We start from the raw sequence: 23,500 nt of genomic DNA, 5'->3' as shown, positions 1-23,500 counted from the left end.
CCCCTATAAAGTAGAGGAAGATGGGCACGGATGTTAGCCCAGGGCCAGTCTTCCTCAGCAAAAAAGAGGGGGATTGGCATCAGATGTTAGCTCAGGGCTGGTCTTCCTCACACACACAAAAAAAAAAGGATCTGTAAGTATCATCTATAGTTGTAAGGTTACTGACTGAAATATTAGGACTTTTTCTTTTTATAAGTATAAAATTTTTCACATAGCCTTCTTTCTCACAGCTTTTGCCAGTGTTCGTAGAAGTTGAATCTCAGAAAGATAATATGATGTATTCCTGTCAGTATCTAATAAGCTGCATGTAGAACCTGGTCTTTGGACCTGGTGCTTGCTCTGTCAACATGCTAATCTCCTGAGACGCCCTGGTGCCTGACTTCATGTCTGGCTCCTGGTTTCATTATGCGTGGGTCATAAGAGTCTTTTTGCCTTTGCTTAGCAAACCCTGGAGAATAGGAGTGTGAGTTCACGGTTACAGTGGTTGTCTTGTTGGATGAGTTAGAGAGGCTGAATGGAGAAGTGAGAACAGAGTTGAACCGTGATTTAGAAGACACACTTTCAAGGCCTGGCTTTTAACTGTGTTACTTGCTTAGGCTCATGATTTAAGGAACCTGAGGCACAGAATAGTTTATCTGTCAGTTTAGCTACTGAATATGTTTTTCTGTGAATCCAATTAGAATGCTTTGAAATCTATAATGTGTGATATACACATAAATGCTTTTATTTTGATTAATGATAATATTAATCCTAACATCTCTATGTTATGTTCTAAATTAGTATGAAATTTTACTTCAGTATTATTTTGTATCTGTTTATTTCCAATACATTTAACGTAGTTTTACTATTTACCTAAAATTACGATCTATTGTAAAAATAAAAAGGCAAAATGACACTCATATTTAGAATCATTCTTTTTTATGAAAATTTCATAATTGGTATGAACAGCATATTTACTATAATTGTTTATGTGTAAATGCACTTTGCTAGTATTGCTCTTTTTTTTGGTTCTTTTAGAGTAATAGCTTTAGGTTTATTCAGATTTTCTATTATAGTATATTCAATTTTCTTAACTGATAAAATGTTCTGTGCAAATTATATAAAATAGTAATATGTAACTAAATATTGTCATATAACTAGGTAGTTATTGCACAAAGTTTTTATGGTCTCATATTGTAAAAGTTTATTTTTACTGTTAAAGTCCATCTAAAATGCGTGACTGCATTAGCATTATGGACTTGTGCCCATTTTAACATTCTGTTTCTTTATAATTTCTTCAAAATAGATGCTGGTAACATTATGCTTTTTCAGTCTTTCCTTTATTGTATGACCAACTTAAGTATTTCAAATTTTAATTTGTAAAGCATGTTTAATTTATAATACCCATTTGATTTTTGCTGCCCACAGCAATTTTTTCTAAACACTTCATTTTATCTGTGAATTATCAGACCTAGAGAGGTTAAATGATTTGCCATCAGTAGTCATGATCAATAAGAAGTAGATCCAGATTAAGAACTTAAAGCTTTTTCCTGTCCACTGCTCTGTCCATCTACTCTTGTGGACCCACATTCTTAGTGATTTGCATTAATGAAGTATGGTAGAAAGGAGGATAATTCAAAAGTTGGCTTTAGTATGTGTATTTTAATCTTTAAATATTAATATGAGTATGTATTTTGGTAATTGGTTAACAAAATTGACTGGCTAAATTTACCTGACTTTAAAGAAGCAGTTTAAATAATAGTTAATGCTTGCCTAACACTTACATGTGCCAGACATTGTTCTAGGCATTTTATATATAAGCTCCGTTAGTATCCATAATAGCTCTGGTAATGATGCCGTTCTTATTTGCGTTTTGCACACTGAGGTACAGAAATGCCAAGTGCTTTGCCCAGGGTCGCCTAGCTTGTAAGCGGTAGAGCCGGGAATTAAATCAGAGCTCTCTGGCTCCAGGGTCCGTGCTCTTGACCTTGATGTACACTGTGACTCAACGGAAGGCAACTAGAGGAGGCTGTAACGTCAATAAAGCTGTGATAATAAATGAAAAGTAGGTTATTCCTGTGAGAAAATTTAATATAAATTTTTCCCTGAGTTTAATTTTTAAATAATTTATAACTGTGTATCTTTCCAAAGAAATGGTCAATTTCAGTATTCATTTGACATGCATTTATTGGTTTCTGTTGTGTGATAGGCACTGTGCTAAGTTTTACGTGGATCATCTCATTTAGTTTGCCGTGAGGGGAGTATGTAGGATCACTAAAATGTAAGTTCTATTAGGTCAGGAATCTTGTCTGCCTTGTTAACTACTCTATCTCCAGTGCCTAGAACAGTGTCCAAGACTTTGAAGGTGCTCAATAAATATTTCTTTTTTTTAAAAATTTTTTGTTTATTGCAGTAACATTGGTTTATAACATTGTAAAAATTTCAGGTATACATCATTATACTTCTATTTCTGCATAGATTACATCATGTTCACCACCAAAATACTAATTAGAACCCATCACCACACACATGTACCGAATTATCCCTTTCACCCTCCTCCCTCCCCCCTTCCCCTCTGGTAACCACCAATCCAATCTCTGTCCCTATGTGTTTGTTTATTGTTATTATTATCTACTACTTAATGAAGGAAATCATACGGTATTTGATCTTCTCCCTCTGACTTATTTCACTTTGCATTATACCCTCAATGTCCATCCATGTTGTCACAAATGGCTGGATTTCATCATTTCTTATGGCTGAGTAGTATTCCATTGTGTATATATACCACATCTTCTTTATCCATTCGTCCCTTGATGGGCACTTAGGTTGCTTCCAAGTCTTGGCTATTGTGAATAACGCTGCAATGAACACAGGGGTGCATGTACCTTTACACATTGGTGTTTTCAAGTTCTTTGGATAAATACCCAACAGTGGAATAGCTGGATCACATGGTAGTTCTATCCTTGATTTTTTGAGGAATCTCCATACTGTTTTCCATAGTGGCTGCACCAGTTTGCACTCCCACCAGCAGTGTATGAGAGTTCCCTTCTCTCCACATCCTCTCCAACACATGTTGTTTCCTGTCTTGTTAATTATAGCCATTCTGACGGGCGTGAGGTGATATCTCATTGTAGTTTTGATTTGCATTCAATAAATATTTCTGAATAAGTGAATTCTATTATTCTCCTTAGCAGAGGGGACAACCAAGACTTTGAGAAGTTGTAGTACTTGTGCATGGTCATGTGTATAAAAAGTGGCAGAGTCAGGATATAAGCCTGGATATCTGTTGTCAACGTCTGGCCTCTAGTATGGCCTTGTGTCTTGTGCAGATGGTTTGGACTTAGTCCTGTAAGCAGTGAGGAGGGCCCTGGAAGTATTTGAGAGGGGGCTGGTATGATAAAAGCCGTTTTAGGAATGCAACGCTCTCAAAGATGGGTCGTGTCAATTAAAGAGATGAGAAGAGGGGAAAGTCAGACCACTGCATCAATCTAGTATTGTGGCAGTGAGGTGACTGATATAATATCAGTGAGACAAAGAACAAATCTGAGTAATACTTCAAAAGTAGGGACCTGGCAGAACATGTTGGTTTAATTTGGGCAGAAATTGGAGGGGGGGACATAATTAGGAGGTTGTGAATATAGAACCTGGATAGAAAATAGATTGATAGAAATAGGGAAACCAGTAACTGAAATAGGGATATCAGAAGTCTTTTTTTTTTCTTTTTCTTTTTCTTTTAAGGGATACATATGATCAGTTTGATATTGAATTTAAGATGACAGCAGCAGCCAAGTAAGCATGTAATTGAAGATAATACCACTAAAGTTTGGGGAAAAAGATAGGAAAAAAATATCCTGCAGATAGGGAAAAATATCACTATTTCTTAATTTTAAAATGTCCAGTATTAGTCACAATAGTTAATTGAACAGTTCTGCCTTGTCCCCCCTAAAATAGCCAAACCATCGAGCATATTGTGAAACTAGTGGAACAACATGGCAGCGATGTCTGGTGGACTCTTCCCCCTGAGCAGCTTCTTCCAAAAGAAGTCTTATCTGAGGTACATTTCTGTCTGTATTTAACAGCCTTTGGTGTGTTGCATGACTGAGTGACAACATGAGGATTCTTGGGTGTTAAAAAGTAGTTACATTATCGTGTCAAGTTAATGAGTTTATTATAAATTAGGAACTGGTGCAGTTTGAGAGTAGACATTTTTCTTTAGCTATAGAAGCTTGGTGTTTAATACAGCAGTAGAGCATGAGGGTTATTTGTTATTTCATTGAGGGCCAAGAGTTTAACTGATTTCGTTGACTGAGTAAATGTAACTGTGCCTGTGAGAGAACAGTGCCTAACATTGGTACATCAGAACTTCGTGGGGTCTGAATCAGAGTTAACTGGCTGCATCACACACCAAGAAAGCCAAATTGGAAGATAATTTCAAGAAAATAAGAACAATTTGTATTTACCTTAATAAGTGTGTAATTAAGTGGCCACAGTCACTTTTACATGCAAATGAGTCAGTTGTACTTAATTGTGAAATATTTGTATGTTTTAAATTTTATTTTAAAATGTGAATTTAATGGTCATATTTCATTTTCTTAAGACTTTTTGGGGTATTTATTATAAATATTATGGTCTTAGCATAATTAAAATGCTTTTACATTATCTTACTAGGTTGGTGGTCCTGATGCCTTGGAATATGTGCCAGGGCAGGATATTTTGGACATCTGGTTTGATAGTGGAACTTCATGGTCTTATGTTCTTCCAGGTAATTTTAAATAATAGGTTACATACGAATCAAGCAGTTTTGAAAATACATAAATGTTACTTAGAAGAAATCTATAATCAAGAACTTTTTTTTGTTTTTTGCTTTATTTAGAAGACAATCTCCTGCTCTAATATATTTTAGATCTGGAAGGAGCCTCGGAGATCATTTAATCCAATGATTGCTATGTAGAAATTTTATGTAGAACCACAATACATAAGACAGATAAAAATGGGAATTTTCTCCTTCCTCTCAATCAGCTCATTCTCCTTGGCCCACTTGGCAACCTCAAGGCACCCAGTTCTGTAAAACAAAGTTTGGAAATCACTGAAATGGTCTGACCCCATCATTTTTCAGGAGAGGAAATAAGATTGAGTTAGAGGCAAATTAGGTGATGGTCACATAGCTTAGTGTCAAGACTAGAACGAGGACACCCTGGGTTGTGGGTCTCATTCTTTTGTACCACATTGCCTTTTCATGGCTTTCCCCCTCTCTGTACAGACAGCCCACTAATCTTATACTCACTCATAGTTAGGGTAAGCTTTTGACTTGTTGGCTAAAGAGAAAGGAGAGATTGGGCAGGAATTAAGGCGGGAGTAGTAGGAGAAGGCACACGTTAGAAGATGTGTTTAGATGCTTGAGAAGAAATATCCTCAGGGATATTAAGTGAAAAGTCAGAGATAAAATGTAGAATACAGCTTGTCATCCCTATGCAGATAAAGACAGGGATGAGGTGGCAGGGAAGCAAGGATAGATCAGATAGTTCCTCGCATTGCTGCTAAGTGCCGACTTTGCCCCCAAGAGATCCTGTTTGCTTTCTGGAGCAAGGGAATGTGGGAAAATAGCTTGTCTGTGCAGCTGGCGGTTGTTAAAGGGATTGGAAAGGATTGTCCTCAAGTTTTCCTCGAGGTATGCTTCTGATACTGGGCCTCATTATTGAGAGGACAGCAGTATGATTCCTAGTAGGTAAATATATCCCTTCATTTGGGCTTTTCTTTCAGCTTAGGAAATTTGAAAAGCAAAATGCATGTCAATTTATGTTTATATTACAGCTAAAATGTACATAATAGTTCATAATGGCCAAATACAAGTTACATATTTAAAAAATTTTTACAATTTTTTTATTTCATAAGTTTCTCCTACTGTATTTAAGAGAAAATATTGCAAGTGTTAAGTACTTTGTTTTCCTAAATTCTGTTGAAAATGTAGACACAACACTACGTGAGGTAGGTAGGCTAAGTAGTGTTATAATAGAAACAGGAAGAAGAGTAACCTACTGCCACATTTGGGGCAACATCCTGAATTTCAAATGAGTAGCCATATGCAAAACAGTGCTTATACAGTATATTTCTAAGTTCATTAAGGACTTTGGCCTTGGTGAGAATTGCTGCTGAGCATTTTTACCAAGAATGCTTACCAATTCTTACCAATTCTGTCCTAGCACTGTTGCTTTTTACTTTCTGAAGTGGTTTTACGTTGCTAAGTACAGCAAGTGCAAGTTATAGATGGAGCCTTCACTTGGGTTAAACTACATGAAGACTGTCCTCACAACCTCTCTCTGCTGCTGTCATTGTTGTGATAGAGTTTGGTCGTGCTGTTTCTAGTTTGTGATGTTCTTAACCAAATATTTGACTGTGACAGAAGCACTTTATTAAATGAAATTAGTGGTAAAAATGCACCTAATCAGTAAATTTTTTTTTCTTCCCTGTCATATTTAGGTAACTAATGCAAAGAAAGAACATTAATTTGTCATTTGTCATTTAAACATGTATGTTGCGTACATAGGACGCTGCCAGAACATAAGTAAACTACCCTCACAGATAACATACAAACCCAGTTTTAGACTGTAGTTTCTACTTTTTCACTCAGATCTCATATTTCTCTTCAAAAAATAAGTAAATAAATAAATAAATAAAAATGAGATCAGTCAATAAGAATTAGATTAGTTGGCTTATGTTTTGTCCTGTTTTGCTCCCTTTTATTCTTTTGTGATAAGAAATTTCAAGAGATGAGCAGAAAGAATGAAGTGGGAAGGAGTCAAGATACTAGGTGAATTCCTAGTTTGAAAAGCGATAAAGCAAAGGTGATTTGCCTTTTTTAAAAAAAACAAAAAATGAGAAGTCACATACTTTCCTGAGAAGGCTTATTGTGCTTTTCCTTCTCAAGTGGTTTGTGTCAAATGACTTAATGTCTGTGTATTTCCCTGAGAGTACATTATTGCAAGATAAAAACAGCTTGATTTTGAGCTTAATTTTACCATCAGTCGTCATCAGTATCTGCTAATGTTTAGCGAGATGAATTTGGTGACTATATAGCCATATATAACTGGTTTTACTTGTCACTGAGCAGTTTTAGGTTCACAGTAAAATTAAAAGGAAAGTACAGTGATCCCATACCCCCTGCCTCCCCTCCCTCAGAAGCTCCCTCGCCATCAGCATCCCACACCATGGTGGTACATTTGTTACAGTCCATAAATCTACACTGACACAATGTTATCACCCAGAGTCCCTCGTTTATGTTTACGTTACAGTTCACTCTTGGTGGTGTACATTCTGTGGGTTTTGACAAATGTATAATGACATGTAACCCACTGTTATAGTATCACACAGAGTAATTTTACGGCCCTAAAAATCATCTGCTCCATCTATTCATCCCTTCTTCCCTGTTAACCCCTGGCAACCACTGATCTTTTTACTGTCTCCATAGTTTTGCCCTTTCCAGAATGTCATGTGGTTGGAATCATGCAATATGTAGCCTTTTCAGATGGGCTTCTTTTACTAATAATATGCATCCAAGGTTTCTCCTTATCTTTTCCTAGGTTGATAGCTCCTTTCTTTTTAGTCTTGAATAATATTTCATAGTCTGGGTGTGCTACAGTTTATTTATCCATTCACCTACTGAAGTAATTAGTGTTTCAAAATTCTTACTCTACTTCATTTCTTTTTTTTTTTAACAGAGAAATAACTTGAAGTAAATAGAGAAAAGATCATTTTTTGAAATGGAAACTTAGATTTACAAATAACTTTTTTTAAAAAGTTTTAAAAGTTTAAAAGTTTTTTAAAGACCTTTTTAAAGGTCACCCTTTTAAAGACATATATAATACTGCTTTAAAAATAGCCTAATTTCAAAAATTAATAATTACATTTTAGCATATTTTTAGTCATTATTTTTGGTTTAAATGATTTTCAAATGTTACATAGATTAAGCAGTTTTTAAAAATGTGTTTGTGCTGGTTCTACAACTTGCCCTCTTAGTTAAATACAATAATCTTGCTCAAAATTTATCAAGTCAGCTAAGTTAAAGAAATTGAGTAATGAAATGACAGATTCCTCAGTTTTTTTTTTCTGATTTCTGTCTGACAGGAATTTTTTTATCGTTGATTTATTCCTTAATTACTGCCGTATTTAAATCATAATCTTAGAGGTGCTGAACAGTTTATTGTTCCCTCTAAACGTTAATCTTTATAATTTTCCTAAGAGTAAAAGTTACCATAATTGAAATACTGACTTTTTACCGCATGGTTAATTGCTACTTTCCCTGGAGTTTTAAAACTCCAAACTTACTACTGCCTCCATAAGAAAGTTCTAAATTTTTCTTTTACTAAAAGATCTATTCAGGAAAGAAAAAGGATAAAAGATAAAAAATAGGCAGAAAAAAATTGGCACCATTCCTCCCTCTTGTACACTGCTGGTCGAATGTAATTTGGCACAAATTTATTGGAAAGGATTTTAGCATTATGCATCAAAAGCTTTGAAGTAGTTGTCTGTCCTTTGACCTCGTAATTCTACTTACAGGAATCTCTCCTGTAAAAAGAATCAGATCTGGGTGAAGAAGTATGTGTGAGGATATGCAGTGTTATTTTTGATAGTAAATGATTTGACCCAATAACCCAGTGTCCATCTGTAGAAAAATGACTAAAGCGATATGATATACATTATATGACAGAATGATAGGTAGCCTTCATCATGTTTTTGAAGAATATTTGTGGGCATAGGGAAGTATCATTTTAAATGATACTAAATTTTAAAAAGTGCAGAATACAAAAAAGAGCAGGATGCAGATAAATTATCTTGATTTACTCACAAATTCATGCATATCGTTGATATACATAGACAAAATAGTGGAAGGAAATATGGTAAAATAAAGTGATTATCTCTAGGTAGTGGGAATATATGTGATTTTATTTTCTTGAACTTCTCACTGTTTTACAAATTTCTTAAAGTGAGAATGTACTTTTGGTGTTACAAAAAAATAATCATTGCTAAAAATAAACTAAGACAGGAAATAGTCCCAGTAATTAATTATGTGAGGTTGTACAGTAATTCTACAGTAACAGCACTTGAGTTTGACTATGCTTCGTATTTCTTACCATCCAAGACTAAACTTCTCGTGTTTGTTTTGAAAGTTCCTGCAAGTTTTACTTTTTCATTGCTTGTTCAGAGCTTTGCTACCCCAAAACTTCCCTCTCCATCTTTTTTGGCTGGTTTCACACACCGTCTTGGAAGGCTCTTGCTTGCAGAAATTTTCTGGGACTACACTTCCTTTTCTGGGATGATATTTTGCTTCTTACCCACTTCCAGCACTTCAGTATATATGAGAATGTGAAAGACAGGGAGACTTCACTCTTAATAAGTATTAGCTGTTTTGTTGTGCTGTTATTAATGGGCTGATATCTTCTTGTTTTATTAGGGTGTTACAACATGTATTTGTAGGGCAGCATCAGAGACCACATATTTTAAAAATAGTTTAGTATAACTAATCATATTTTTGCAAGTAATCTTTTATATAAAACTATTTGGAAAACTATACCAGGAAGAATCTTTCTTAATTCTCCATCAGGAAATATCAGAGTGCCCTTTGTGTCTTAATAGTAATTAACATTTAATGAATGTTTACTATTTCCTAAGCGTTGTCCTAAGCGTGTTATATTATTTATTTAATCTCTGTAACAACCTTATAATTTTGGTACTATCATTATTTTAGTGAATAAGAAATGGAAGCATGGAAAGGTTAAGCTAAGGCCCCACGGCTAGTGAGTGCACAGCCGGGATTTGGACCCGGGCGCTCTGAATCTAGCCCCTGTGCAGTCCTCAGATTGCTTCTGTTCTGACTACTCTAAGTCCTTAGGCAACAACCAGCTTTCTTAAAATTAAAAATTTTAGAGCTGGCAAAGATTTTAGAGATTATTTAAACCCCTTGTTTCTTAGGTGTGTTACTCAAGGCTTGGTAGCAATGATTTCTCCAAGATGACAGAACCTTATTTGATTCTGTGATTATGGACTGTCAGTGGTCATTTCACGAGGCCAGAAGTAGGCATGTTTCAAAGAGACGAAAAGGGTTTGGGGATAATTTGTGCTATTTCATTATCTACTTTATCTGCATTATCTACAGGAATAGATTTCCACTAGTATTCTATTATTAATCATCTCATTGATTATTGCTATATCCAAAATGTGGTCACCAGTATGAAGTTAATGTTTTGGGTGGGGGGTGGTTTGAGTGCTGGCATTATAAAGGTTTCAATGGTTACAGGTCAGTAGAGGAAGAAGAAAAGTAGGATATAGATGGAGCATTCCAGATGTTGAGGCTAAAACATTTTGTTCTCATTGCATATGCATTTATCTTTTTATATTATCTTAGACTTTCCTCACTGCATGGACTAAGCTAAACTGTATTTTTGCTTTGACAACATGCAACACAGTTATTTCTTATTTAACATAGAATCTACCCCACTAGCTATCGTCTCTAAGAGGGCAGATACCAGATTTCTTCACCTTTTCCCCCCAGTGTCTAGCACAGTGCCTGCTAGGTAATAAGTGCTCAGTAATGTTGGTTGAATTAAACTGGTTTTATTCAATTATTTTAATTTTGTCTCCTCACCGCCACCTAGATACTCTTTGTCACATAAGGATTACAACACTGAATCCTCAATATTAGGACGTAAGGACAAATCATCATTTTACAAATGAAAGGGATTATGGGGGCTTTTTAGAGTTGTGAGGTTAGATTTAAAATCTGGAAACAATCTTCCCCAAAGACCTCATGTTTTCTTTATTTAAAAACCACTTTATTCCTAAAAGTCACAAAGTAGTATAAAGAAGTACCACATACCCTTCATCTAGATTTTCCAAAGTTAACATTTTACCACATTTGCTTTATATATTCTTTGTATATATTTATATATAAACAAATAAAACTTTTCTGTACCGTTTAAGCTTAAGTTGCAGACTTGATAGTCTTATCCCTGAATATTTCAGTGTGTATTTCCTAAAAACATGGACAGTCTCTTATGTAATGAATACGAATATCAAAATCAGGAAGGTGACACTGATTCCATCCTGTTACCTATCTACAGATCTTATTCAGTGAGTAATGTCCTTTATGGGAAAAGAAAAAAAATAAAAAGGATCCTAAATCTAATTTAGGATCACATGTCACATTTAGTTGTCAAGCTTTTGGAGTCTCCTCATTTTGTCTTTGTCTTTTGTGACCTTGACATTCGTGAGTGTACAGATTATTTTGTAGATGGTCTCTCATTTTGGGTTTGTGTGATGTATTCTGGTGATTAGATTTATATTATGGCACTTTTGGCAGAAGTATCACAGAAGTAATACTGTGTCCTTTTCAGTGCATCATATCAGAAGTCACATGATATCTGTTACTGGTGATATTTAACTTTGATCACTTGGTTAAGGTGGTGTCTGCCCATTTTCTCTATTGTACAGTTACTTCCACCCTCATCCTTCTATAGTGATTGTTATTAACAAGGGTCTTGTAGGGAGATACTTTAAGATACTCTGTTTTCTCACCAAATTTTCACTTAGTATTTAAGCACCCTTGATGAGTCTTGTTTGAAATGATTGTTACTTTTGATGTTTGCCAAATGGTCGCTTATCTTTGATTATTAGCTCTTGAATTAACTCTTAGCTGTTGAATGCTAAAGTAGCTTTCAAGCTTGCTTACATATATGTCCTAACAAATTTGAGACTAAATTATTCATACGGCATTTTTTCTTTTGCCATATCTTTTTTTTTAACTTTATTTTTTAGAGCAGTTTTAGGTTCACAGCAAAATTAACAGGAAGGTACAGAGATTTCCCATATGTCCCCTACCTCCCCTCCACACATGCATAGCCTCCCCCATTATCAACATCCCCCACCAGAGTGGAACATTTGTTATAGTTGATGAATCTACATTGACACATATAATCAAAGTCTATAGTTTACATTAGGGTTCCCCACTCTTGGTGTTGTACATTCTGTGGGTTTGGAGAAATGTATAATGACCTGTGTCTGTCATTAATTATAGTATCATACAGAGTATTTTCACTGCCCTAAAAATCCCCTGTGCTCTGCCATTCATCCCCTTCCCCCACTTCCCACCTCAGCCTCTGGCTCGTATGGCTTTTTAATAGTTTGCCCACCTTTTGACAGGGTCATTGTCAAATTAGAAGCCAATAATATGCCCTTTATAAGACGTTCTTTTTTTCTGATTTAATTTCTTTGTTGAGCGCATGCATTCCTGTGCCAAAATTGTCCATCTCTGCTGCTTACTATCTGTATAACTTTGGACACGTTATAAAACCTTTAGTGTCTCACTTGCCTCATCTGTAAAATGAGGATGATAATAATTTCCATCTTATAGTTACCATGAGAATTAAATGAACTAACATATAAAGTTATTAGGTGCTCAGTAAATGTTGAATTAATAAAAAGTGTAGTTTATTTTCATAAGAGACTTAACTCAAAATACTGATAATGATAATTGTTATGAATCGGTCCCTAATTTAGATAGTGTTTTGTTATCTGTGGTTTGGGAGATCATACTCCAAGGTTTATTTTCTTTATCTTGACTAATAAATTGGCAATGAGGGTAATAACTCAAGTAAATGCAATCTAGCCGTTGGGTATAGCATGACAGAAAGAAATAGCATGATTACCTTTATTATTTGAACACTTTGATACATTCTCATTCTCATTTTTCTATTGTAATTAACTTAAATTTCTGTTTTTTTAATATTTATTTTTGAGGTACTGACCAAAGAGCAGATTTGTACTTGGAAGGAAAAGACCAACTTGGGGGGTGGTTTCAGTCTTCCTTATTAACCAGTGTGGCAGCAAGGAAAAAGGCACCTTTTAAGTAAGTATTATACCCGAGCTAAACAAGGCAGCACACTGAGTACTTCTGCTGAGTATTGCCAGTGTATGAAGCACTGTGCTGAGTTATATATAGATGATAAAATGCTCCCCTTAATTAACTTACAGTCTCCAGTCTCATGAGAGAAACAGGTGTTTGAAGTAAAAAAAAAAAAAAAAAAAGAAAGAAAGAAAGAAAAAGGAAACAACAGTACAGAGAAGTCTTGTCACTCTGATACAGATGATAACTCAGCCTTGACTGGAATAGTGGAGAGAGCTAGATCTTGAAATATGGTAAGGCTTGACACAGAGGAATGTAGACAGGGTATTCTAGCTTGATTGAAGACAGCCTGAGCTCAGATATCCTCGTATTTGTCATATCCACAAGTGGCTAATGAACTGAAACATTCCTTTAGTGAATTTTGTTAAATTAGGGATTCTTATTTAGTTGCAGATAATTGCTTTTCCTTGTTCAGATGTGTAGAGAGAAGCTCTAATCAGAAAGATTCTTATATACCTTTAAGATTCTTCTATCTTACAGTGAAAACCCATCCCAGAACAATTTATGTGTTTATGTTTCTTGTATAACATGCTTTTAAAAGCCAGTAGAACAGTAGATGTTATTTCTCTCAAATGGTCTTTTTGAAGATAATTTTGAGGTGATAATCTGCTCTTTTTAAGACATACTTTTTCCTGCTTAGTTTTAATCATCAAAATTAGGACATAATAGATGCTCAGGAAATATTTGTTTTGTGAATATAAACGTCTAAAATTTTTCTATGTATAATTGGAGATCTTAGAGAATTAGACTTTCAAGAAAAGGTTTCATACACAATCTGTCAAGAAAAATCCCATTTTTGTGTCAAACTAAGATACTCTTTTTAATGATTATAATACCTGATTTGTCTTCTTAGGACAGTAGTTGTTCATGGATTTACCCTTGGAGAAAAGGGAGAAAAGATGTCCAAGTCTCTTGGAAATGTCATTGATCCTGATGTTGTCATCAATGGAGGACAAGTAGGTGGTTCTCTAAAAATTCATTTTATTTTTGTTTTAAGGCTCTTAAGTTGGCCACAAAGCCCTTAACGGTAGTTATTTCAATGTAAAAAACAAAACAAAACTATTTTTTATACTAATAGTGATGCCTTACCATGTTTTAAATGTAGACTCTTAAATAATACATGATTTCAGTGAGAAGAGAAGGCTGGGATTGTGGCCCTTTTGACTCATTTCTAGTCTGAGTTTCTAGTTAGGTCCTGAACCATGCTTTCCCTTTTTTAATTGTTTGAGGTTTTAAAATTTGTAAACTGTAATTTTACAGTTAAATGAAACAATATAAAAACATTGAGATTACAACTTCTAAATGCATTTTTCATTATCATATTCCTGGAAATGATATACTTAAAAGCCTGTCATTAATGAACATCAATTCTGGGGTGCTGATAATGTGGTTTATTTTGGAGTTGCTTTCAGAAAAGAAATCACTTGTCTGTTATTTTACTCCTTTGGCTTTTTAGTGCCCTGCTAATGGCCAGTAGTCATTGCTCTGTGTACAGAGTTGCTAGGGAATACTGAAAGGGAAAAGCAGAGACCTCGGGGTGCTGCTCTGTGTCTCACCACCAGCTGTGAGAGATAGATGTATACAGATGTGACAGGAAGAGATCAGGTGTGGCCTGTTTGCGTTAGATTGCAGAGCACACTCTCCTCCTCTGTTCCAGTGTTGTTTTTTAGATGCAGCCTAATTTCTGAGATTGTTAGCCCTTACTTCATTACACTGCAGGTAGATTTTATGCTCATATTGTGCTCAGGCATTTTTGAATAGGTAACTTACCTAAAATATATGTTGATCTACTTGGAATTGAAAGCCATTTGTATGTTTCTTTCCTCGGTGCAAAGGATCAAACCAAAGAGCCTCCCTATGGTGCTGATGTCCTCCGCTGGTGGGTGGCTGAGTCCAACGTCTTCACTGAAGTGACAATTAGTCCATCTGTACTTAATGCTGCTGGAGATGATATTAGCAAGGTCAGAGTCATTATTCTTCCTATTTCTGAATGCAGATTTACTAAATCGTTTTAAAAAATGAGGCACATTTTGTTTGACACTGCAAAACTGAATGAAAATGAATTCTCCACATGTTGTGAGCATTTAAAATATCCTGTTAATTCATTTAAAGATGTTAGTAGTGGGGGCCGGCCCTGTGTCCTAGTGGTTAAGTTTGGCACGCTCTGCTTTGTCAGCCCGGGTTCAGTTCCCGGGTGCAGACCTACACCACTCGTCAGCAGCCATGCTGTGGCGGTGACCCACGTACAAAATAGAGGAAGACTGGCACAGATGTTAGCTCAGGGATAATCTTCCTTGGAAAAAAGAATTAGTAGTAATGCTAATAATTATATACTGTCTTTTTATATTTTATTAAAATATATAGCATAATATAATATGAAATTATACTATTTATATACTTTTTATGTGCTCAATGACCTTTCACGTTTATTTCATTTATTACCTACACAGATGAACAAACTGGGCCACTGAAAGGTGGTTTGCCCTGAGATTATAAAGAAATATAATGAAAATTCAGTCTTTATGTGTAAAGTCCAATGGTTGTTTCTATAACTGGGCTGTTGGAATGAGAGTTTGTTTTTTTGCATTTGTAGTGTTATTTAGGAATGTTATCAAAGAAATATCCCATTAAGAAAGTAACATGAGTTGAATAAAACTTAATTATAGAGAAATAAAATAACTTTACAGTAAGAATTGAAGGCTTCATATATTTTTTTTGATTGCATATTTTTTTTCAATAGCTTAGGAATACACTCCGTTTTCTTTTGGGAAATGTGGCTGGTTTCAACCCAGAAACAGATTCCATCCCTGTTAACAATATGTATATCATAGACCAGTATATGCTACACTTACTGCAGGATTTAGCAAACAAGGTAAGTGAGGATTGATAATTTTCTTTTGGAAAATAGAAGTATCAGCACTGTTGTATGTTGAAATTTGAGTTGCGTGTGAGTGGAACAAACCTTGCTAGAAATACTAACTATAGCTCTGAGAAAAGTTATACTTGATAAATTCCACACGTTCCTAGGTTGACCTTAGGTGTGAAGTCTTAGAATTTCTTTCCTAGTTTCTCAGAAGACTAGGGAAGTACCTGCTGGAAACAATAGACCCTGGCTTCCCCTCAGACTATATTTTTCTCTCAAGATCAGCTCTATGTATTTCTCCAACAGGACGGAATAAGGTAGATGTACTTTATTTATCTGCACATATACCCCTCAAAGTATAGAAATAACTGAAATGACTATTCTATGTGTCTGTCAAAAATTGGAAATGTGGTTGTTTCCATGTACCCTTAAGTCGGAGGCGTACATGCAGATTTTTGCCCAATTTTACTTCTCAGGCATAAATGAGGGAACATTGGTAACCTACACTCTTTGCTGTTTTAAAATGGTGTGATTTCATCATTTGAAGCCTGATCTTCCTTTGATGAGTGTTCTTTTGTAGTTTCCAGAGTAGAATATTCAGTATTTTCTGAGGGTAGTTGAATTTGATATCCGGAAATGATGTTTGGGAAATCTTCAGAGCTCTCGCACGTTGCTTGTTTTGTATTAGTCTGCCTTTGAGACATATTTTGAAAAGAGACATATTTTGCTGATGATGACTTGCATTTTCATTTGCTTATCCCAGCTTCCAAATTTATCTTGGCTTTGTTCCCTAGATTACTGATTCATATAAACAATATGATTTTGGAAAAGTTGTTCGGCTGTTGCGAGCATTTTATACCAGAGAACTCTCTAACTTTTATTTCAGCATAATCAAAGATAGGTATGTATGACTGAATATTAAAATACACAACAAATATTTCTTGAGTGTCTACTCTGCTTGGCAAATGTTGGGCAGACAGTGGTGAGCAAGATGGGCAGCACTGTGCAGTTATTAGCAAGTTGGGTTCTAGTCATGTCTGGTTATGTATTTTTACCCTGCCACTTACTAGCTTTATGATTTTAAGTAACTTGTCCTATAATCTCAGTTTCTTTGTCTGTAAAATGGTGATGATAATACCTATCTCATAATGTGGTTATAAGAATGAAAAGAGGTAAGTTATGTGCTTTATGCTGTGTTTGAAGTAAGTGCTCAATAAGTAATAGCTGCTAATATGAGGTCATGAGTATGGTGCTCGTTCTCAGGAGTTTGCAAATCTAGAGGGGGAGAGAGAACTCTACAGGCAATTCTTAATGTAAACACGTTGTATAATGTCAGTAGTATTATATAAGGCTTGATGCTAAGTGTTCAGTTATTGCTCCAGTATGTGGGTGATGGTGCTGTCTTTATAGTAACTAGGCTGGTGTGAGGTGTCAGCACCAACCTGTCAGCATCTCAGGGACCTTCCTCATAGAGATTGTAACTACCGGTCTCTCCAGCACACACATGGCACTGCAGGGGAGGGGAGGCACGTTTTAAATACGTCAACTAAATTATTAGTTGTCCTTTGACACACACACACAGTCCTGTGGTCTAGACTCTATCTATTGTCTATATGAAAAACAGAACTGGACATGGCTACTGAGAGTTTTTTTGAGGAGGTGGGCACAGCTGGGAGGAGGAAAGTAGAGTAGAGGCTGTTAACAGAAAAATGGTTTGATAGAATATTTTATTCTTTAATTAGAAGATGGTGAGAGTCATAGAATTAACGCTCTAAGAATAAACTCAACCTGAGACAGATCCTGTCTTGGCAATCATAATCTATAAAGTGTTGTTGACTGCTGAATAAGTTGTTCTTGTTCAGGCTTTATTGTGAAAACGGAGATGATCCCAAACGACGCTCTTGTCAGACTGCGTTAGCTGAAATTTTGGATGTCATAGTTCGTTCTTTTGCTCCCATTCTTCCTCACTTGGCTGAAGAGGTATTCCAGCACATACCTTACACTAAAGGTAAGGAATACTTGATTTGTTCTCAAAACAAAAAAGATCCCCGGTGAGGGGATCTTCTCACTGTGTCTGCTTCACTTGAGGAGCACGCACTCATCTACAGTGACGTGATGTGTCTTGTCATTTAGTAGTCTCTGCACCTAATGCAGAGGAGTAGGATGAATTTCATAACGGCCTTCGAGCCACCTTGAAGTGCTTTCTGAAATGTATTAGCAGCTTGACAATATTGAGAAATCACTTTTTCTTAAATACCTTTATGAATGTTGGAAATATATTTTAGGTTTTATTGAAACAATGTATAGTGCCTTTCAGTGAATATTTTCTATAGTAGTTTTTTCCCTCTGATTGTATTAGGCTTATAGAAAATGTGAAACTAAAGAAGTTGAGAGAGAAGGAAAAGTCACTCATAATCTTACTACCCAAAGACAGCTACTGTTAATATTGGAATATTTATATTTTATTTTCATCTAGGCAATCATTTTTTCTTTGAGATCTTACTAAATATTTTATCCTTTGTTTAAATATAATAGAATTATTTCCAAATGTTGACATAAATATTTGGTAAGCATTTAAGGATGGCTCCATAATATTTTGTCACATGATTGCCATAAATAGCAAGTCTTTTTTCCCATGAAAAGAAAATATTTAGAGCCAGCCCTGATTGCCTAGTGGTTCAAGTTCGGTGCTCTCTGCTTCAGTGGCCTGAGGTTGGTTCCCAGGCGCGGAACCACACCACTCGTCTGTCAATAGCCATACTGTGGCAGTGGCTCACATAGAAGAACTAGAAAGACTTATAACTAGAATATACAACTAGAATGTACTGGGGCTTTGGAGGGGGAAAAAAGAGGAAGATTGGCAACAGATGTTAGCTCAGGGTGAATCTTTCCCAGCCAAAAAAAAAAAAAAAACCAAAAAATTTAATGGTTACAGGTTTATACAGTTTAGAATATATGTAAATTAATTTTTTTTTTTTTTCATTTTAAGAACCCAAGAGTGTTTTTCGTACTGGGTGGATTAATACAAGTTCCATCTGGAAGAAGCCCGGGTTGGAGGAAGCGATGGAGAGTGCATGTGCCATGAGGGATTCATTTCTTGGAAGTATTCCTGGCAAGAATGCAGTCGAGTACAAGGTGATGATTGTGATAGAACCTGGACTGCTCTTTGAGATAATAGAGGTGAGCAGCAGTGTGTACCCTTTGAAATGGTGTTAGTATCATGCAGCTTCACCTGAAATTTGTTTCTTAAAAATCTGTATAAGATTTTTTTTTTTTTTTTTGTGAGGAAGATCAGCCCTGAGCTAACATCCACGCCAATCCTCCTCTTTTTGCTGAGGAAGATTGGCACTGGGCTAACACCTGTGCCCATCTTCCTCCACTTTATATGGGACTCTGCCTCAGCACAGCCTGACAAGCGGTGCGTCGGTGCACGCCTGGGATCTGAACCCAGGCCACCAGCAGCGGCGCGCGCACTTAACCACTGTGCCACGGGGCTGACCCCCAAATAAGATTTTTTTTTAAATTTAGAAACTAGGATTTCTGTCTTCTAATCTTGATATTATCACTGATTGTTTCCTATTCTCTATGCTTTCTTTCCCTTATAAAACATGCATGCTGTTGCTACCTACTTTATAAGTTGGGACAAGGAAGGTTAATAAAATTCTGTTTGAAATGCAAGCCCCCAGGCTATTTAGATGATGGGTGAAATAAATCTATGGCAGTAACATTAGAATACACAAAAATTGGAAGTTTTGTGTTAAAGGTCTGGTTTTCTGAAAATTTTGTCCATCTGGACCAGATTCAAAACACCAAAAAAAGATTTCCATCTTTTTCTCATGAGATCTGGAGAAAATTCATTTGCTCTAGCAAATTATCATGTGATTTCAAAGCATTTATCCTATTTTTATTTCCAAAAGGGCCATCAGAATTTTCTTCTTGGGATTCTTAGGGGTTGATTGGCTGGATTGGCTTATAGCTTAACATATTGACTGGAGATTTTTCTCTCGTTTTAATGCTTAAGAAGAGAATTGGCAATGAATATATTTTTAAAAAGTTTACCAGTATCATAGTGTTTTTTAAAATGACCATCTCATTTGGTTGGTAAACTCAGTTAAAATTGTTAATAATGTAATTAAATTGATTAAGATTTGAGGCTAGTAGGTATGGGGTTGTTAATCAGGTAATGGAATCTTGATAAGATATTCACATTTTACAATTTACGAGTTGGGAAGCTCTGACTCTTTCATTTTTTTTTTTTTTTAATAATTTTATTTATTTATTTTTTCCCCCAAAGCCCCAGTAGATAGTTGTACGTCATAGCTGCACATCCTTCTAGTTGCTGTATGTAGGACACGGCCTCAGCATGGCCGGAGAAGCAGTGTGTCAGTGCGTGCCCGGGATCTGAACGCAGGCCACCAGCAGTGGAGCGCGCGCACTTAACCGCTAAGCCACGGGGCCAGCCCAGCTCTGACTCTTTCATTTTGAGTGAGGAAACTGAGGACCATTGAAGCTGTGACCCAGCTAAGGCTATGCAGCCTAGTCCTGGGCTGTGCCCCTACATCTCATGTTTCCTTTGACTTCATTAATTCTGAGTAATCAGCTGAAAAAAATATAGCTTGTTTGGATCATTTATGTTGGAAAAAATACTTTGGGTTTTTCAAAAATGTGAGTGTTTTGCTTAGGAATTACACTAAGTAGCTGTGAGATAGAGTCCTGGTTCTGTCAACTACTAATTGCATGAATTTGTTAAAACCAAATCAATCTCTTTGAATCTCCAATTGTCTCATGAGTTTTCTTCTTTTTTAAAGAATGTCTGTATTAGTTCACAAACTCATTTTGAAGATCAAAATCATAATGAAGAATGTAAAAGCTTATCAGACATCCAAATCCAGTGTACCTCAGGGGTTCTGTGCATTATTCAGATCACCACCACTGGTCTGCATTGCAGGAAGGGGGTCCTTTTTTAGATAGTATCTTAACCCCTCTCCTAATGTAGGAAGCGTCATCCAGGGAAACAAGTGTGGGCTTGGAGGCTGACAGACCTGGGCTGGAATCGCAGCTCCTCCACTTCTTGGTTGAGAAACTTGGGCCGGTCAACCTCTCTGAGCCTGTTTCTTCATTTGTAAAATGGGGATAATAAACGTGTGTAGGTGGTTTGTGACGATTAGAAATGATGGACATTTAGTATCTAGCATAGTGAAGTGCCTGACATAGAGCATATTCCCAATAAATGCTATCGATTGGAAGTTTTTAGTTAAAACCTTTCATAGTAGTAAAAACTGATGTATTTAATAGTATTAGCTTAAGCAGTAATGGTACCAAAGGGTTCCTTACTAAACATAAGAATTTGCAGTGTCTGTTTCTGTAACCTCAGTTTATGGTAAAAATGTAATATGTAATGTAAAAATGTAATAACTTCCTCCCAGATGCTACAAGCTGAGGAGACCTCCAGCACCTCTCAGTTGAATGAATTAATGATGGCCTCTGAGACAACTTTACTCTCTCAGGAACCACAAGCATTAGCTGCAGATGTAATTGAGCGTAAAGGGACATTCCTAATCAATTTAGAAGGTAAGAAGGTGAGAGTAACCAGTGGTATCTGGAGAACTGAATAATTGTTAGGTAGTCTCCAACTTCCCAGTGGTTTCCATGTGGTTTAAAGGCAGATCTACACTTGGAATACATCCTTCTATGGAAACAATGTGAACACAAGGGTCCTACCTGATAATCTTGGGCACACAGGGTTAGGGACAGAAAAGGGAGAGTTTTCCTTCCTGCCTGTGAATAAGTAATCGTCATTGTGTGTGAAGTTAGTTGGCCTCACTCCTGTTTGGCTTTTGTGTCTCTTTCCTTTGATACTTAGTCCCTAGTACTGCCCTGCCTGCCCACCCTTCTCCAGCGTTGATTCTAAAATTTCTTTTATGCACACCCCCAAATTAAAATACTATTTAGCCATTTTTAATGAGGAGTTAAGGAAGAAGTTTTATCGAACTCATTCCCACAGTGGTATCTCCTAGGCAAGCATTTTGTAGATATTTGTTTGATAGGTGATTTTGTCAACCTAATTCACTCTTGTTGATGGAAATGGAGGTAGAGTAACATTAACCGAAAATAATATGTAGATATTTTGGGAAAAGTGATGCTGCTTGTGGTTTTCATAGCAGCATTTAGGTACCAGCAGGAGGTGGAACCTCATTTATAGGCATCAGTTTAAATTTGAGGCCTGGCAGCACTGACCATGTAGTAAAGATTCTGCCTTAACTTGCATTTCAGTTCATGTGCATTCTTTGTGCAATGACTAGAAAATAATTTACTTTCTTCACTCTATGTTATCAGTCTGAGTCTAAGAGTATTAATAGTGGAGAAATTTTTGTTTCCTTTTGTTCGAACCAAGAAGTTCTAAGTGGGGACACTGCAGGTGTCACTATAATTTGACTCTTTTTAAAATCTTAACCAAGTACATAGCTGGAGAGGCAATGTAATTTATCAGAACTATACCCGGATTAAGAGCTAGAAGGCCTGCTCTGCTCTGAGTAGATACAGAACTCAGGGACTAGGGGAAAAATCGGTTAATCTCTCAGGGTCTCGGATTCCTCTGCTCTCTTCAGTTGTCAAGTTGTGTGATTCCATTGTCTTGGCTGTTTATGTCACATGGCAAATGAAACAGTTAAGAAATAGTGAATCAAGGTGGATGGCTTGTCAATACTCTTCATGGATTTTTCTCTCACAGGTGGTGATATTCGTGAAGAGTCTTCATATAAAGTAATTGTCATGCCAACTACCAAAGAAAAATGCCCTCGTTGTTGGAAGTATACAGCTGAGTCTTCAGAGACACTCTGTCCCCGATGCGCAGAAGTTGTTCGTGGAAAGTAGTCCCTCACTCTGGGGTTGACAGCTCTCTGAGCAAGAGCCCCCCGCCCCCGACAGTACTGACTGGGAGTTGAGATGCATTGTTTACAATGTGGAGGGAAATCCAACGTGTAGGTAATGAGTGAAGAGTAAATGATGGAAGATGTGGGTCAAAGTCAGAATTCTGAGATATTCCTGTAACTCGATAAAAAATAATGTGTATATATACATGCGGAAAAATATATACGTGCAGATGGATATAGATATATCCACAACGGACTTATTCAGAACATAGACACTGAATACGCTTGCCTTCAAATGTGGCTGAGCAGAAAATGTTTTATATTTTATAAATCTTTTTGACTCAGTATTTAAGTTCTATAAATGTCTAAAAATAAAGCCAATCTGGAAAATTACTGAGTGATGTTGGTGTAGAAGTTGTGAATATCAAGTAAAAAAATGTGGTTTTGAAGAGAATGACAGAGGAGTGTTTCCCTGAAGAGATGAAGAGAGTAATTTCATTCTGCCTTACTAGCTAGCGAACATACCCTTCTGAGAATAGCTAGTATTTTTGGCTGCATTAGAAAGAAAAACATCATAAATTTGTTATTCCCATACAAGAGGGGAACAAATCTTAACTTAGATTCATGGATGTTAAGGAGAGAACATGGAAGCTGGAAATTTATTCCACTAATAAATGTACATTAGTTCACAACAACGAACAGACCCGGAAACAGCAGTATGGACAGAATTTCGTTACAATACATTACAATAGATGATAGAACATTTTATAAACAATAATTGGATTAAAATCTTTCTTTCTAGGGATGGCTAATTCTATTCAGCAGAAATCT

The 23,500-nt window shown here is 36.1% G+C and overlaps 1 protein-coding gene across 1 annotated transcript in view; it reads left to right on the top strand.

The window, feature by feature from the left end:
• Positions 1–23,062, top strand: part of IARS2 (isoleucyl-tRNA synthetase 2, mitochondrial) — a 58,387-nt gene extending 35,325 nt beyond the window's left edge. The window contains exons 13-23 of the mRNA XM_058533685.1: positions 3,931–4,033; positions 4,648–4,741; positions 12,769–12,877; positions 13,788–13,890; positions 14,770–14,895; positions 15,675–15,806; positions 16,592–16,698; positions 17,660–17,805; positions 18,787–18,977; positions 21,224–21,368; positions 22,528–23,062. Of these exons, the coding sequence (XP_058389668.1) occupies positions 3,931–4,033; positions 4,648–4,741; positions 12,769–12,877; positions 13,788–13,890; positions 14,770–14,895; positions 15,675–15,806; positions 16,592–16,698; positions 17,660–17,805; positions 18,787–18,977; positions 21,224–21,368; positions 22,528–22,670 (1,399 nt within the window). The 3' untranslated portion in view covers positions 22,671–23,062. The remainder of the gene's footprint in view (positions 1–3,930; positions 4,034–4,647; positions 4,742–12,768; positions 12,878–13,787; positions 13,891–14,769; positions 14,896–15,674; positions 15,807–16,591; positions 16,699–17,659; positions 17,806–18,786; positions 18,978–21,223; positions 21,369–22,527) is intronic.
• The last annotated feature ends 438 nt before the right edge of the window (positions 23,063–23,500 follow it).

The sequence above is a fragment of the Diceros bicornis genome, chromosome 38 (genome assembly GCF_020826845.1).
Source record: "Diceros bicornis minor isolate mBicDic1 chromosome 38, mDicBic1.mat.cur, whole genome shotgun sequence".
Taxonomy (NCBI): Eukaryota; Metazoa; Chordata; class Mammalia; order Perissodactyla; family Rhinocerotidae; genus Diceros; species Diceros bicornis.
This window is presented reverse-complemented; position numbering and strand designations above follow the sequence as displayed.